This window comes from Sycon ciliatum, chromosome 12 (assembly GCF_964019385.1).
Source record: "Sycon ciliatum chromosome 12, ocSycCili1.1, whole genome shotgun sequence".
In the NCBI taxonomy this organism is placed as follows: Eukaryota; Metazoa; Porifera; class Calcarea; order Leucosolenida; family Sycettidae; genus Sycon; species Sycon ciliatum.
This window is the reverse complement of record NC_088654.1, coordinates 17709520-17727027: the sequence shown is the minus strand read 5'-3', so window position 1 is coordinate 17727027 and position 17508 is coordinate 17709520. Positions and strand designations below refer to the sequence as shown.

Below are 17508 nucleotides of genomic sequence, written 5' to 3'. Positions count from 1 at the left end.
GGAGAATGTTGGGAAGAGCAATCTCGTGGTACACATTACGAAAGACAAAAGAAAGCTCAATAAACTCCTTCGCAAACCGCGTGGGAATGTAGCCGACGTCCGAAGCCACCTTTCGTAGGCAATGAGAACCGCATTTCAGTGCCGTGGGCATTCGCTGTATGTACATAGGTCGTATGCAGTGGTACGCCTTCCGAACCGCTTGAAGTCCGTCTGGTCGGTCCCAATGAGACCACTTTGGTTTATCCCGCTCACGCCCAGGGTGTGGGAAGACCTGCTCACGCCCAGGGTGTGGGAAAACCGGCTCCCATGGCACCGATACTGGCAACGTCCAGACCTTGGAAGTATTCAGCTGTGTGAGGACATAGGGAAAGTTGAGAAGGACATCATCTCCAATCCACATGTACCCATCATAGCAGGGATGCTCCAGTATGGCTTGTGCAATCACAACGTGCTGTCTGGTACCGCGGCGAATGCGAGGTGCTGGCCTGACACCATACTTGCGATGACCGGTCTCCGAGTAGAACACAATATTGCTAAAGGCACCCTCATACAATCTACGGATAAACACAGAGTTTTGATGATGAACTGGCCAGTTGAACAACACTATGAGTAAAACTCTTCTGCATGTCTGTTGTGATTCTCCTCCTGTGCCTCCCTGACATGGTCCTAAGTTGGTACGGTCAGGCTTGCACCCTAAACCTTTCAACTTTTGCACATAGACTTCGGCAGTGATGCCATCCAACCGCTTTATACCTGTGAAGTTATGCAGATCAGCTTTGCAGTCGAGACGTGAGACATTCGTCAGCGGGGTTTTTCCCATGTATCTCCATCGGTCACGCTCCCGCTCGTCCGTACCAATGTCAATATGAGCATCTGCACCAGCAGAGGCTTCGGAGAATGCCTCGTCCAAAATGCTCTTCAGCAGCAGCGCATGTTGTAATGGCTGGCTACTGGTGCGTGATGGGACAAGCAACCCCTGGGATCGCCGTGACCTTGTCACTGGCCAACTGAGGCGGTTATCATAACTCGTCGATATTCCGAACAATGCGAGCAAAATCATCGAAAAGACCTTCGTTACTCTAGCCCAAAAGTACCCAGTGGCTTCCACAGTCATAGCCCTCGGGACAAATGCAAGTAACCAACTACAAGTTAGTTGTTATTTTTCCTTGTTCTTGTGCGGAAGTCTCAGGATCAGGTGACTCATGTCGTGATCAGGGTCCGCACTCCGCTGGGAGGTGGAGTCGTTCACGATGATGATGGCTGAATCTAGAATCTGATATCTTACTCGCATGCAGCATGCAGGCGTTTTGGGAATAATTCGAACTTTCGACCTTTGACCTTCCCTAATATGTTGCTTCGTGCCTGCAGGCTACAAGTAGCTACAGCCTTTTACAGGCTCGGGCCACAATCAAGACTTGCCAAATGGCACATGGTTTCGCGGTCATGAGGCCGGTGTCCCGGTGCGCGGTCGCCGCGGTCGCCGCGGTGTTGGAGTATGCAAAGGCATAATCCTGCAGCACAAGCACGGCTCGTCTTTGTGGTAGATCTACACTCTCACGTCACAACACCAACACACAGAAGCCTCTGCTGTCTAGATGTCTCGGCACCTGGCATACCCCGTGCGCTTGAAGTAACTAGTAAGTTAGTACTCAGTATTAGTAGCAAACTGAACGGAAGAAAGACCACTGCAAAGTGACGGAAATGCGGTCAAGGACCGCATCTTGTAGGTACAGTACCACATTCTGGGGAATGAAATCCAAAATCGGAGCGATTTTGCAGCGTCTTAGCGCAAATTGTTTCGAGTTATCCACAAAGACACAAACTTTCCAACTCTCTTCGGCCGTTGGAAAGCGTACCGTGTCATGCCTAGGCTCATCTCTCCACGCTTCTTTCTGGAGTCGCGTGCTACTTTGTTCACAAAAAAAGATCGTTTGTGGCGAAAGCAGGAAACCTGCCTCGCCTGGGTTACCGTGGCGTGAACTACTTCAGCTGAACGAAGCAAACTGTGGAAGTCGAAAGGAAGACTGATTCGAAACCGAGTACTGGTGGTAGGGAGGATGCTCCCGGCGTATTGTAGCTGTCATTGCAATTTGGACTGATAGCTCAAAGGGTTTGTGCTTCGAGGAGACAACATGGGGTGGCTGGTGATGAGCCACTTTACTCTCCTGTCCTTATCGCTGGTCACAAGTGGAGTCGCCATTGCGCAAGAAGTCGGTGAGTTGCTGGGTAGGGCTTTCTCTCTATTTTTTTTCGCTAAGCAGGGCTCTCGTTGTATTATACCAGTACTATCAGTATCGCTGTACTACTACGCAGTTCACGTCCCCGTTCCTGTTTCTCATGAGCTCCTCTGAATGTAACTTGATGGCACTATTTGTTTTGCAGTCCACCAAGTTGTAGTCCTTCGGAATTCCATGTACAGTGTGCCAAGCACCAAAGACTCGTGCCTCAAACACGAAGTAATCAGGGAGGTTTCCGATATTCCGTATGGAAATACAAACGTCGTACGCGCCGGCGAGCGATGCGAACTGTCATACGTAAATCTCTCTGGGCACGAATTTCCGTGGGAAAGCGCTTTGCTATATTTTAATTTTAGCTTCGTTTACACTGTAGGACTTTTTGAATACTGTCATCTTATAATTATACTCATGCATCTACACACAACATCAAGGAACAGTGTTTGGTATCTCTAAGAATACCTCAGTACTTTTCCCATTTTCCGGGCTTATCCATGGCAACGTTCAAGCCGCGTGAAACGCAAGGCCCACAGCATGTGGAACACAAAACTAATGGAGAACGCGATTGAGGTTCGTGTTTTTTCTTTCAGTTTGACACTACGCCTTTAGCCTACACTGGTCGTTTCCTTCTGTCCTGTAGTCTGTCTTCCGCCATGGGTGATGTAGTTGTTGGGGTTGGGGCGCCAGCAACACCAGCTTAGCGCATGTTCCGTTTCGGCGAGGCTGACAATGTGGCCGCCCCGAGGTAGTTGATTGATTGTGAAAAGCCTTTCAAACATGGCTCGAACGTGCGATTGTACCCTCTTGTGGTTGTGTGCGGGTGCAGCCGGCGCGTCTCCAACACAACAAAGCATGCTTAGCAGTCGTCGAGAAATCAAGTTGTAGAGCGAAACTCAACAAAGCGGGATTTTACGTATGAATTCTGACATAGACTGAAACCTGGCTATCATGACTAGGTGACTGAATGAACCTGTCAAGACCTGTGATAAGAACCTCGCCTTCACCTCGGTTTGTAATCAGGTATCTATCTGCCATAGATCCTTGGTCTCAACCTTTTTCATATGCTTGGTTGTGGGTTTTGGTTGGTACGATCTAGAACGGGATCGAACAGCTGGTGGCCAAATAGCAGTCCGGTGCGAATCCTACTATACTCCTGAAGCAGCATACATTGTTTGTTATAGTGCACCAAACTCTGTTGCATTGGCCAAAAAGGTGTACAAGCTATTCTGTACGGTACAAAGAGTGCATGCCAACTGCAAGCCAGAAGCTTGATGCACGAATTTCCATTTTCTGTACAGCTCCATCAGGTCGCTGCACTCTTTCCCAGTAGACTCCATGAAACAATAAAAGCTACCGCAGTATGGCACTCACATAAGTTCAAAAGCCTGCGAGAAATGGAAGTCGTGTGAACGACGTCGTCACGTTGCTTGCCTTGAAAGTACCGGAGTGGCAAACACTGCTAGTTTGTATTGAGTAGGCCCAGTGTTGAGATTTGAAAGGAGATTGAGTGGCAAGCCATGGAGAATCAGTTTTAAGTTGCAGACCAGCGCAAGCTTACCACTCCATACATAACTACCCGAAATGACCTATGATGGAATCTGATTTCTACTATTCTGTTATGCAAGACCAGACACCAGAGGCTGCGAGTCAGTTCTCGTTTCATCCTCAAAACCTGAGGCATCGTCATCATGAATCGAGGCCACTAGCATCAGCAGCTGCCGCCACCATTAGGATCAGCGCACGCCCCACCCGAATACCACTGCCACTGCAACCACCACCACCATCACCACCACCACTATCACCATCAGCACCACTATCACCACCACTACTATCATCACCACCACTATCACCACCAGCACCACCAGCACCACCACCGCTATCACCACCACCACCACCACCACCACCACTATCACCACCAGCACTACCACCAGCACCACTATCACCACCACCACTATCACCACCAGCACCACCACTATCACCACCAGCACCACCACCACTATCACCACCAGCACCACCACCACTATCACCACCAGCACCACCACTATCACCACCACCACTATCACCACCAGCACCACCACTATCACCACCACCACTATCACCACCACTATCACCACCAGCACCACCACCACTATCACCACCAGTGTAGTGTATGTGTAGTTGCATGACATCATTATTGTGTGTGCACCAGTCCGCATGCGCGGTCTCTGAATCTGCATAACTTCTAGTGGAGCGGTGTTCTTTTCCCGCGCCTTGCTTGCTTTCGGACTGTTCTTCCAGATGTACTTGTAATGGTAGTTTTCTCCGACCCTGTGATTGTGCTTTGCTGAACCCGACATAACAACCAGCACCACCACTATCACCACCACCACTATCACCACTATCACCACCACCACCACTATCACCACCACCACTATCACCACCACCACTATCACCACCACCACTATCACCACCACCACCACTATCACCACCAGCACCACCACTGTCACCACCAGCACCACCACGAGAAGGGCCTCTTTTACGGGCAATCCAGAGAAAACTGAATAGATTATCATCAATGAATATGTCAGTATAGTCGGGAAATCATTGAATTGAGTTAAATTAAGAATATTATTCTGCCAGATAAATATTGGATGATTGCTGATATTGTACCAAAAATATATTGTCTAATGTAAGATATTAATCCCACATAATTATTGAAGTGATATGTGATATTCTGCGCAGGTCAAGTGCAATGCACTAACGAGCCTGACGGCACTGAGCAACAAATGAATTCAAACGTCTTTTGTTATACGAGCCACGGCATCCACGGAAGCAAGTAATTGCCCACCGCAAAAGGCAAAATGATAATCGGGTACGCAGCATACCCATGACGACGGGGTATTTGAGATCATTATGACCAGCACCACCACTATCACCACCACCACTATCACAACCAGCACCACCATTCAGTTTTCTCTGGATTGCCCGTAAAAGAGGCCCTTCTCTATCACCACCACCACCAGCACCACCACCACCAGCACCACCACCACCACCACCACCACCACCACTATCACCACCACCACTATCACCACCAGCACCACCACCACTAGCACCACCACTAGCACCACTATCACCACCACCACTATCACCATCAGCACCACCACCACCACCACATGTCGAACGGAAATCCGTACTGCAACACCTAACGTTAAAAGGAGCAAAATCCGAGACAGGAGCAGGCAATGTGTAAAATTGATTTCCTGTAATACAATGTATACCACCCAGTGTGTGAGAAACTGTCCTGTTCTTCTGCATGTGCTATTCTATGCCCAGCAACATCAGAATCAAGTCTACACAGAGTGACGCCGGCTGTGAACACATCAGCAGTGTCAAGTGAACCGCCCAGCTCGCCGCCCCAGACCCCATCGTCGGCACTGGGCAAGTCGGTGGTGATCATCGTCCTATGCGTAACCCTCGTTGTGGTGTTGATATATTACAACTCTAACACAGGTAAGGATGATCTCAGTGTGCTCTGTAAACATTGTAAGTATCCCGTAGGGGAGCACTTTGAACAGGAACACTGAGCAGCAGCATTGAGAGCAACAACGACAGCAGCAGCAGCAGCAGCAACGACAGCAGCAGCACCAGCAGCAACAACGACCTCGTCGACAACGACAACAACAACAATCTATTATTGGCCACAGGCTATCGTGAGAAGAAAGATCTGAAACAACAACAACAACAACAACAACAACATTCGGCGAGCTCCAGATATGCCCAAATTCCGTACCCTCGTCAGACAGCACTTCAGTATCTTCCAGTAGACAAAATCACAGTCACCACTTCCACTGCATAGCTCCCTGGGCATCCCATTGCTTTGTAACTTGCTAATCCCTACCCTTTTTGTGTGCGTGCTTGTCTTTTTCTTTTTTCTCTTCCGTGGTTGGTCGCACCCTCTCCTCAATTCAATTGGCTGTCTTGACATGCTACGAGGTGCAGAAATAAATAAAATTACAAGTTATTTTGTCAGTATTCTCTACTCTCAGTGCACACTAAGCCACTCCTCTGTTGTGTGTGTGTGTGTGTGTGTGTGTGTGTGTGTGTGTGTGTGTGTGCGTGTGCGTGTGTGTGTGTGCGTGTGTGTGTGTGTGTATGTGTGCGCGCACGCGCGTGTGTGCTTGCTTGAATCCGCGTGTCTGCATATGCTTTTCCCCGGCAGGCAAGATCATCAATAGGTTACTACGGCGACGCGCACCTCAGCAATATACTCAGCTTCGCAATGGCAGCACAGCCGAATCGTATCACGATGAAGTCAACATCGGCGTTGAGACCGTTGGCAACGCAGATGCGGGCAACAAATACGTGACTGATAAGGAAGGGCTGACTTCCCGCAGCCAAGCTGAACAAAGTGCAAACAAACCAAAGTACTTCCGCTCGGCGGAGGAGGACGAGCTGCCGTTGAACAGGACGCGGTCGCTGGGCTGTCAAGGTCTGAACAGCCTCCGTCCGCAGAGCCGCAGTGTGGGCAGCCATCACGAGCAGTTCCTGCAGCCGGTCCCGGAGCCTCCGTTCCTTCGTTCGTCCAGCATCAGCTTGGACCGATCGCCATCGCCGACGCGGGGCAGGTCCCCGGCCGGACGCCGTCTGACGCGCACCGACTCCGCCGGCTTCGAGGACGTCCCCAGCGCTGCCATGCTGGCAATGAGGACATCCCAGGACTACTCCTGGACCGAGCCGGGACCGGTCACCGAGCGCACGCGCGCCCGCACAAAATCGTTCAACGTGCCGCAGAATTCGCCCATGACTGGTGCGTCGAGTAGACCCAGCAATCCCTCGGTGCCGAGCTTCGGCCGCCGCTCCAAGTCTGTGCTAAGTCCTGCTGCTGCGGAAACTGCTGCAGCACTGCAAATCACACGAGGGCGTGCTTGCTGATGTGCCTGCTGCGCCTGTGCACGCACAAGATTATGTATAGATTTCCCAAGCATGTGCACCCTGGTTGTGGTCACCCAGCGCACAGTCCCGCCCTCTCACAAGTGTGGCATGACACGCGACGGGGCGTGCCCAATACAAACACAGCCATTGTGCCACATGCTGGATCTACCGGTGCATTTGTCGACTACTCATTCACTTTGGCAGTATGCTAGTTGCAAGTGTGTGCGCGATGGAGTCAACTTCCCCATGTACCCTAACTGCCAGAACGTGTGAAGGCGCATTTTCCTGGCCATGGGCGTACTACGCTTGCATTCGATGTGTACTCACACGTTTGCACTGCACCACATACACACACACGCGCACACACACACACACACACACGCGCGCGCGCGCGCTAGTGCGCACGCTCACACATAAAACGTTGCGTGTTTATCCAGGTCTCTCCCTGTCCTGCGTGCTTGCATGCCTTTCTCTCATGCACATGTGCACACCCTCTTCTTCGTTGTCACATCTACGCCTTCCGTCTCCGGCTCTCTCTCTCTCTCTCTCCCTCTCTCTCTCTCTCTCTCTCTCTCTCTGTCTCTCTCTCTGTCTCTGTCTCTCTCTCTCTCTCTCTCTCTCTCTCTCTCTCTCTCTCTCTCTCTCTTTTATATTATTTATTTGTCCATATACCTCTCTGGACATTCGCTGTCAGATTTATTAGGAAGCAGCAGACTATTTCTTAGACTTTTTGATTGCAAGTGATTTGAACAAGTATCCCATGTTCTCTGTGTTTCTTGTTTTGGACGGTATTCGCATGAACGATGCCGAAACCCTCTCATGGATACTCGTGTACTTGTGCTGATTCAACAGTGTGGGAAAATCCGCTGACACACTAGCTGTGCTGAACTGAAGGCTATCTTATCAAGCATAGCAAGACCTGAGATTAAAATGGCTTCACGTGACCTGATAACTAGTTAGCTGTACATTATTAGAATTTTGTTTCAGCGATGTGACAGTGGGAGCATGCCAGCTTCTTGCTCAAGTACAGCATGAGGTATTTTCATAGAGAAGTTATTGATGCATGCATTATATACTTCGAATTACTGTTTATTTTCCGTTGACCTTTGGATCATTATTTTCACCTACGTGCTTTTGTTGCTAACTGTTATCCACCTCCACAAATGGCGCTTACGACACGCATCTTGACGCATCGTAAGGTGCGCTTACGCTCCTGGTATGTGTCCGTGTGTGAGTCCGTTGATGTGTGTGCTTGTGTGCAACCTGTATGTAGGTGAAAAATAAATTGCAATTTGCAAAGCCATCAGGAATTATTATTCTCCAAAATGTACTGTCGTGGGCATGGAAATCCGGTCGCACGTCTAGCGGCCCCAGGGTGCTGGCCATGCAGCTGTAGGTAAGCAGTACACGCATGCATGATTGTACTATTACGCGCTGCTGGTCGCATCGCATCAACATGATTGTGCACTGCATGCAGCGTTCTGTACGCGCTGAGGGCGCCGGCCCCGGTTAATCGACTGGATTTCCATGTCCCCTACAGTAGTTCCCCTTCTACACTGAGCACGAACTGAACGATGTTCGTTTCAGCGGCGACAATAATCTTTTGCGACGACCCCTTACTCAGACTTTTGCGCATGCAGAGGAAATCGGCGAGTATCGAAATACAGTAAAATCTGTGACTAACGACCACCCCTTGGGCCCAGAGAAAGCAGTCTTTAGTGGCAGGTGGTCCTTAGTTAGAGGTTTGCACCGCACGACCATAGTGAATGTGAGACCGTCCGTGCCTGGCGAAGTGGTCTGTAGTACAGTAAAAACTGTGACTAACGACCACCCCTTGAGGCCAGAGAAAGCGGTCTTTAGTGGCAGGTGGTCCTTAGTTAGAGGTTTCCACCACACAACCACAATGAATACGAGACCGTCCGTGCCTATGATGGCGAAGGTGTCTGTAGTACCAGGCTGGTCGCTAGTCAAGGTGGTCTTTAGTTACAGGTTTTACTGTGCTGGTAGTTTCCTGCTCCCTGATAAGAATGGGATTGTGCTGCTAACATGCTGCTGGTACTGTAGCTCCTGAGAATAGTTGTCACATGTAGATATTGATTTTATAGAAAATGGAACATGAGATTTACCTTACACTGAAAATTAATAACGTTTGGGGGGGGGGGGGCAAGTGGAAAGTAAATGCGAAGAATTAGTATAATTATTATCATCATCAACTGTGTGCGAAAAAATGGGATGGAAACTTTCGAAAGTTGCAGTTCAAATGAAAATATGTGAGTTGTTATACATAAAATTCTGTCTGGATTTGAACACGCTACGACATGCATGTATAGCTCTGGGTTTAGTCATGCCTGCATGGCAACACGCTGCAACAGAAGCAAGCTTCTTCCCTGGATAGCAATTCAAAGATAAACCTGATTTCGCAGCGCCCTAGCCAAATTTAGAAAGTCTAAAACCGATAAGTTTTAAAAAAATTAACAGAAAATCCAAGCAGATTACAGAACTAGGAGGAAGACTTGTAATAATAGCTGTGTGATCTCCGGCGAAGTTTCGGGAAATCAAGTCGCACACATGTGCGCGTCAACAGTGGATCAAGGCGCCAGCGGTGGATCCGCGAACAGATGAGCAGCTGATGAGCATGTCAAAACTAACAGATGAGCAGCTGATGAGCATGTCAAAACTAACAGTAGAGCAGCTGCTGAGCATGTCAAAACTAGCAAAAGAGCAGTTGCTGAGCATCTGAACATTTGCCGTCCGGCTAGCATGGCGGTGCGGGACAGAGAGATTGCTGGGCTGTGCAGATACAGGCCGTCACCGTCGCTCCCCGTAGCAGTGTACTTCTGCATGCGGTGGTGTTCTCCGCCGTGCGCCGTGCCGGGCGGGACAATCAAGCAGCAGCAGCAACGTGCTACAGTGGCGCCGAGAGCAGAGCACTGACAGCGGGGAGGTATGCATCGAAGACGTCCGTCACCATTTCTGGCGGGGCAAGCTGCCACATATTTGGCATATACGACCCATTTTAGTACAGTCATATAGGAGTATGGCCATACACAAAGTTCATGGCCTTTTATGCAGCGCTGGCATCACAGTGTGCACGGCTGTAGTGGACTTGCCCCGCAAAACCTGATGACGTGAAATTGATATACATACGTCCCATTGCCCATTGTCCACTACGCTCACAGGCTGGACGACTTCTCGTCGAATCCGTGAGCGAGCTCGTCGCACGTCTCCTCAAACTGGCGCATCAGATCCAGCAGGCCCTCCTTCTTCAATGCGGCGGCCACCTGGAAAGGAACGAGAGTTGGAGCATGGTCAGTGCACACTACACAACCACCACCCTAAGAAGTATTACAGTCGACTCCTGATATAACGAACACCAATGTGCAGGAGAATTAGTTCCTTATAGCCGAAGTTTGTTATAACAGAAATGCACTCACACTATAACCCCTTGATAGGCGACAAGCCTCTGGGTCAACCTAATAAAGGTATCATTACTATTACTATTATACAAGCAACAGGTCACGACTGGCAAGTGGTCCATGGCTGTGTGAAGACACGTGGTCATCATGCAGACTTAGGCTGCAACCACACTACGTACAAAATCAAGTACGCGTTTGCGTTCAGCTTTTAGATAACGCAAAGTCGCATCCACACTGCCATTTCATGCGCAAGGAATCCTTGCGCTTTGTCTACATTTCTGGGTCCCAGAAAAATCGCCCTGTGAAAATGTATGTACATGTAGTAGTTTGAAAAAGAGTCGCGAGCGCCTTGACATACACGTTCAAGGCCTTGGTAATCTCCTACTCTCAGATGGTCCGCTCCAGGCTGTCATCTGGCCCTGCTTCGTCTTCTGGTACGCTGTCCCAAGCTGCATGAGCTTCTCAGTTCGAGATTATCAGCGAAATACAATGTAGTTGCGCGGCATCTCGAACTAACAACAGCAGGCAACAGGACTGTCCGGAAATTAACTGAAAGCAAAGCCCTGGCAGATGAAATCTCAAATACTACAAACTGACAAGGAAGCCGTCTACTACCCACACAGTGCAAGCCTCAAGAAGAATTCTAAGAAACATCTACCCGGCCGTGTGAAGAACAGAGCGAAACGCAAGGAAAAGGCGAAAAGTTGCTTTCTACAGGGGTACCCGGTTTGCTGAAAAGAAACGCAGTACGTTTCGCGTTTCGCACGCGTTTCCTTGACGACATAAGCAGAAAAGTTGCGTTTACGCAGTTTTGTACCTAGTGTGGTTGCAGCCTTATAGGGAATGGTTCATTATTTACGAAAACAGTTCGTTGCAAAGCGTCAGTTTTGCATGGGTTCAAACAGGGACTTAATCTACGAGTTCGTTATAGGTGGAGTTGACTGTACATTCGTGTATGTAGCACGTTGCAGCAAACATCACACAGACACACTCACAGACACACACACACACACACACACACACACACACACACACACACACACACACACACACACACACTCACCGAATCACGGTAATGTAGGCCGTAGATGAACACATCATACATAGCACTGTCTTTGTGGAAGCCTCCTCTGTCTGGTCCCTGCACACACGCACATGTACACGCACACGCACGCGCACACGTACACACACACACACATACACACACACACACATCAATATAATTATCACACATTGCCCTGTCAATCAGCCAGCCCGGATATGTACTGGAGTGATGTGCAGGAGAGTACCACTGCATCATGTAGATCTACTGCAGCTCTGTGCAAGGCCACTGCTCAAGTACATGGAGCCCGCCGCTGAGCTGCATTCGAAACAAATTTTCTGTTCATGTGCCTTTTACAGCGGAACAAAGCCCTAGTAGCTAGCTTCGACTTGTAGAGTGCCTTTAGTGACGATTCTCGAATTTCAAGCGAAAATTGGACTTGCTGATGCTCTGTAATAATTATGATGATTCGTAGGATTTGACTTGGCGTCTACTTTTCACCTATTTTCGTCACCACCCCAGTACTCTTTGTGACGTGCAAACTATAGTGCAACCTATTCGTGTGTACCTCTCCTTCTCATTGTGATCAACTTAGCACTTGTCATACCGGTAGTTATGTCTGATAGGGTTCGTAACACCTCCATTCTGTACTATCCCTTTTTGTGTCGATTTCTCACATAAATAATGTGAGTTAGTTGAGTGTTCACACCTTGCGCCAGTATCTTCTCTATAAAATAGCATTTTTCAGCTTAACTGTTTGTTTCTCCCCTGATGAGTTCCCGTCATCTTTATGGAACAGGACTCGTCAGGTGTAACACTACTTGCTATCGTGGAGTGTGGCTGGCGTCGTCTGCAAGCGTCGTGAGGTCTTGTGGGGTCAAACGAACAACCTATCGCTACCAAAATACTTCAGCCGTAACAAATGTTTGGCCTTGAAAGCTCGGGCTGAAAACAAATATGCACCGGATATTGGCTAATAAACAGTATCCATCTTCTGCACGCCTAAACCCCTTACCACGGATACTTGCTGGAGGATATCATGCATGCGACCCTCCAGTATCACCGGCATTGCCTGAATGTCAGCGTAGTATCTACGCACAATAAACACACACACACGCATAAACACACACACACACACACACACACACACACACACACACACACACGCACGCACGCACGCACACACGCACACACACACATGTACACACGTACACACGTACACACACACACGTACACACGCACGTACACACGCACGTACACACACACACACACACGCACACAAACAAACAAAACACAAACCATGGCTTTATGTGTTGAAACATTACGTACTAGTACACGCACACTGGTCAGTACAGAGGAAGATGGGTGGAACGGCGGCTTAACACGTAAGATGCCCAGCAGGTACAGCATTGTCATATGATACAGCTGCAATGTGATCAGTTGGATACACTAGGTTGTAATCTGATCAACCACCACACCATACCACTGCGCTCTCTGGCCGACCTCAACACGTTGCCACAGCACATTATCAGCAAAACGACACTTCAGGTGGTACTCTGGTCCTTCAGACAGCAGCTGTTTCGATAATCAGCTTGTATCAGCTTGTTATCTTGTATTTTGAATTCTTTATGCTCACGATGGCCCCATCGCCAATAAGAGATAAGCCTATGAGAAAGTGAGACGAGGTGGGTGGGGCTGCGGGTTACGCAGTTGGAAAGTAATTCACGCCACTTTGAATTTTACAAGTATGGGAAAGGGTTGCTGCTGTGTGCATTGTTGCTATGCATTTCACGCGTGTGATATTCATTGTTATGGCTGTTTGAATTACAAGATTACTATTACAAGTGGCCAAGCAATTCTGTACATAAGAGAATGCCAGACTTACTTTTCAACGAGTTTCCTATACGTCTGCACTTCCTTTGCATACAGTAGCTTGGTCGTGGGTGATTCCTGCAGTGGGTGAAAGGAAACCAAAACATGTCAGTGCTCCATCGGCAACTTACAGGCAACTTACAGGCGAGTCCCAGTTGCAGGCTAGTGCCAGTTGCAGGCTAGTGCCAGTTGCAGGCTAGTGCCAGTTGCAGGCTAGTGCCAGTTGCAGGCTAGTGTCAAACCCGGCCAACAAGAACTCAAACACCCGGTCGAGCTGCTCATGGTTGCTCATTCTCTCCAACACAGTCATGTGTCTGGGACGACTAGTTTTTCTCTTTCCATTCTCAGAAACTGAGCCCTTGTGCTCTCCATCCCTCCCAAGGACCCTAACACACTCAGAGAGACAGCATGTGCACACATCCTTGTCCTGGTCCTGGTAAACACTGCCAATATGGTCACGTGTCCCCTTGCGGTGCCGACAACATGGAAACGACGAGCGACGGCAGAAAATCGGCAGTCTGCCGAGAGATCAGGGACCATGTTCAATTGGCACGACGAGAGAGCCATCTTTGGCAGCTATGGATTTAGAATCCACAAGTAGAGCACACACACACACACACCCCTCAGACACACACACACACACACACGCATACACATATTTTCCTATGACAACAGTTACCTTAGTCAACCGTTGATCAGCCGTGCCACAGCTATCCATGACCATCTGTACAACAGCAAATACACGCACGTACGAACATATACACACATATGCATAAACGAGCGAACACACACATACACACACACACACATATTATGGCATAACTATCTAACTTTGACATCATCAATTGATTATTATGCCAAATGACAGAACAAACTTCTGTTTAGCCCCCCCCCCCAGGGCCGTACAATCAGACCCGTTGACATTCGTTCTCTGGAACGTCTGAAATTCCTAGCTTGTGTGACGAACTTTGCAAGTGCACCCTTGCAGAGCCTCTGATTGTGAAGCGGGAGCGGAGAAAGCGGTTGTATTTTTCACCACCGGGTTTGCAGATGAGAGTAAGGTGGTCGTAGACAGAGCCAGCTGAGTGACTACAACTTTATAACTAATCAATGACGTCAACGAAGTGCTAGATGTAACGAAGTGCTAGATGTAACGAATATCTGGATGAACGTGCGTGCATTAATAAACTAAGTAGCCATCCATAATTATCAATTTTTTTTATTCAAAACGAAAAAGTTTCCGTTTATGGGTGGGTGGGTCGAGGAGAGTTTCGTTAAGACAAATATCGATAGCTGAAACATCAATCCATTCTAGCTGTCAAGTTAATCTATTTTTGTTGAGGGTGGGTGGGTGGCTGGGGGCAGGTCATGACTAAACGTTTTCGTTCCGTGAAATTTATAAATTTATCGAGAATGCCGGATGGCCCCTAAAGTCCAGTCAATTTGCACCTCTCGCTATAGAGGGGATTGCAGCAGTGATCAGCGTGGCGGCGGCGTCGTGAGTTACCTGTGCCACCACTGAGAGGCTCGAGTCCACAGTGGCGCTCTTGTGGATATCAAACACAAAGTCAGGATTCTTGATGATGTTGATCCAAAAGCGCAGCGGTACACTGGGAGAGAGAGTGTGAAAAGACAAAAAAACAGCATCAGAACAGCATCACATGGCATTAGCTTGTAGAGCAACAACATTGTAAACCCAGAAGCCTTTGCAATCCTAAGACATTCGCGATTTTTGCGATGGGTGTGAAATCGCGAAAGTAAGAGCACTCTTATACCAAAACTGGAACCCAAGTATGGATTTAGATAAAACGCACTTAAAATGAATCCTTTTTTGGCCATTCTCCAAAAAGTGATGAAATCGATTTATCAGGCTTTGCATTCCAAGCAGCTCTGCATTATCTACCTGTTGTTTTTCCATGTGTGCACCACATCCGGCTCGTCGATACCATTCTCACTGGCCTGCTGCTCCAGGAAATCAAACAGGTATTTGACGGCTTCGGGCACCGGCGGTGTTGTCTTCGACGAGGTGCTCATGCTGAACATCTTGCAGAACAGGTCGTTGACAAAGCGCTGCAGAACGTTCTGAAATGACGACATGACGCAAAGAAAGAAGACGTGTGAATAGACAGATGGACGGACGGATGGACACACACACAGACCGACATGCAGGCAGACAGGCAGATGTAGGCCTATGAATAGCTTCTCTGAGCTTCTTGAATCTAACACACAAAACTAGATGATGAAGTCGGAGAACTGGAGAACTGAATATTAATTTCTGGCACTGCCGCCACACATGCACAGGTAAGTTTTGGTCAAGAGCATTCTCCTCGCTCAAACCCTGCTCAGATCCTGCAAATACTGCGCTCCATCTCACCTTTGTGAAGAGCAGACGTGTAAGGAACACCTCGTGCACCATCTTGACGGTTTGACGCTCGGGCGGTAATTCGTACTCCGTCTGCTTGACCTGCAAGTACAGATGAGAGGGAATACCATTCACACAACACTAGCTTGCGAGACGGAAAGTTTGTTTGCGAATTCGGGATCCTGAAAGATCAATAATTTGGCTGCTTTACCTGCGAGTATAAAGGCGGGAATATCATTCACACAACACTAGCTTGCGAGACGGAACGTTTGTTTGCAAATTCGGGATCCTGAAAAAGCAATAATTTGGCTTCTTGACCTGCGAGTAGAGGCGGGAGTATCATTCACACAACACAAGCTTGCGAGATCGAAAGTTTGTTTGCAAATTCGAGATCCTGAAAAAGCAATAATTTGGCTGCTTTACCTGCGAGTAGAGGCGGGAATATAATTCACACAACACAAGCTTGCGAGATGGAAAGTACACTCTGCCGCCAGTTCAAACTACACGTACAGTGGACCTATGATAAGATATTCCCCCGTTGAAAACTGGAAAAAAACGCACGATACAACACTCTTGCATTTTCACAGCAGAGTCATGATGATTGTGATGCACATACAGAATAGTGGCAACAGCACAGCACAGCATGGCGCAACGCAGCACACAGCACAGCGGGGAATATTGTGGACTTTCGTATCGAAAAAAAAATAAAATAAACCAGCACAGTGCAGCACAGCGCAGCACAGCGCAGCTCACAGCACACCGCAGTGCAGCATAGCACAGCGCAGCTCACAGCACACCGCAGTGCAGCATAGCACAGCGCAGCTCACAGCACACCGCAGTGCAGCATAGCACAGCGCAGCTCACAGCACACCACAGCGCAGCATAGCACAGGCCAGCGCAGCACACGGTACGTACCAGATGATAGGGTTTCATTCCGTCATCGTTCATGGGTAGAGTGAGCTGAGTCGGGGGTGCAAACACCATGGTTCCAATGAAATCGCCGCTTCCTGGAAAAGGAAGAAAAAGGAAGAAAAAAAGTGTTTTGATGTCAGAAGTGGGATTCGAACCCACGCCTACAGAAGTAGACTGCGACCTGAACGCAGCGCCTTAGACCACTCGGCCATCCTGACTCATACAGCACAACTGCCTGGTGATCACAACAGAAACTTTAGATGGTCATAGGCCCTAAACCGTGCGTTGTTGTTTGTTTATTTAGAGTCGAAGAACAAACAGGCAAATTTGCCTAACTACATGATATCATATTATTATATGTGTGCATACATCCTCCTCCAGAGTCATGCTGCTAGATAACTATGGTGAAGGGGTAGAGCGGGAGGGGTTGGAAAAAGGTGCCCTCTACGTATATCCACATGGCCCAGAAACTCACTTTCGGATTTCCCCGACTGCGCGCCGCGTTTCACAAAGCGCAAGTTTGCTCCATTGGGTACCTGCAGCGGCAGAAAACACATGACAGGCGACACATACGTACAGAGGATGACATAGGGCAGAAAACACATGGCAGGGGACAGATGCATGTACTTGCAGAAGATGACATACGGCAGACAACACGCAGCAGTCACCGCACGGCATACACCACACCGCAGACACACACATACCGAAGAAGACACCCGGCAGACACCGCACGACATACAATACACAACAGAAAACACG

The 17508-nt window shown here is 48.7% G+C and overlaps 2 protein-coding genes and 1 non-coding gene across 3 annotated transcripts in view; 1 reads left to right on the top strand and 2 right to left on the bottom strand.

Annotated features, from left to right (window-relative positions):
* Positions 1-1915: 1915 nt before the first annotated feature.
* On the top strand, positions 1916-8358 carry LOC135828138 (uncharacterized). The gene is made up of 3 exons (XM_065340571.1): positions 1916-2214; positions 5547-5723; positions 6433-8358. The coding sequence occupies exons 1-3, from the start codon at positions 2133-2135 to the stop codon at positions 7143-7145; spliced, it is 972 nt and encodes a 323-aa protein (XP_065196643.1). The 5' UTR covers positions 1916-2132; the 3' UTR covers positions 7146-8358.
* Positions 8359-9204: 846 nt separating this feature from the next.
* LOC135828137 (plexin A3-like) overlaps positions 9205-17508 on the bottom strand; it is a 44913-nt gene continuing 36609 nt past the window's right edge. The window contains exons 40-49 of the mRNA XM_065340569.1: positions 17225-17285; positions 16753-16844; positions 15850-15939; positions 15379-15557; positions 14983-15085; positions 14155-14199; positions 13489-13553; positions 12619-12694; positions 11625-11702; positions 9205-10426 (exon numbers count right to left, since the gene is read on the bottom strand). Of these exons, the coding sequence (XP_065196641.1) occupies positions 10319-10426; positions 11625-11702; positions 12619-12694; positions 13489-13553; positions 14155-14199; positions 14983-15085; positions 15379-15557; positions 15850-15939; positions 16753-16844; positions 17225-17285 (897 nt within the window). The 3' untranslated portion in view covers positions 9205-10318. The remainder of the gene's footprint in view (positions 10427-11624; positions 11703-12618; positions 12695-13488; positions 13554-14154; positions 14200-14982; positions 15086-15378; positions 15558-15849; positions 15940-16752; positions 16845-17224; positions 17286-17508) is intronic.
* Positions 16884-16967, bottom strand: Trnal-cag (transfer RNA leucine (anticodon CAG)). The gene has a single exon. It is a non-coding gene; the product is annotated as a tRNA-Leu (tRNA).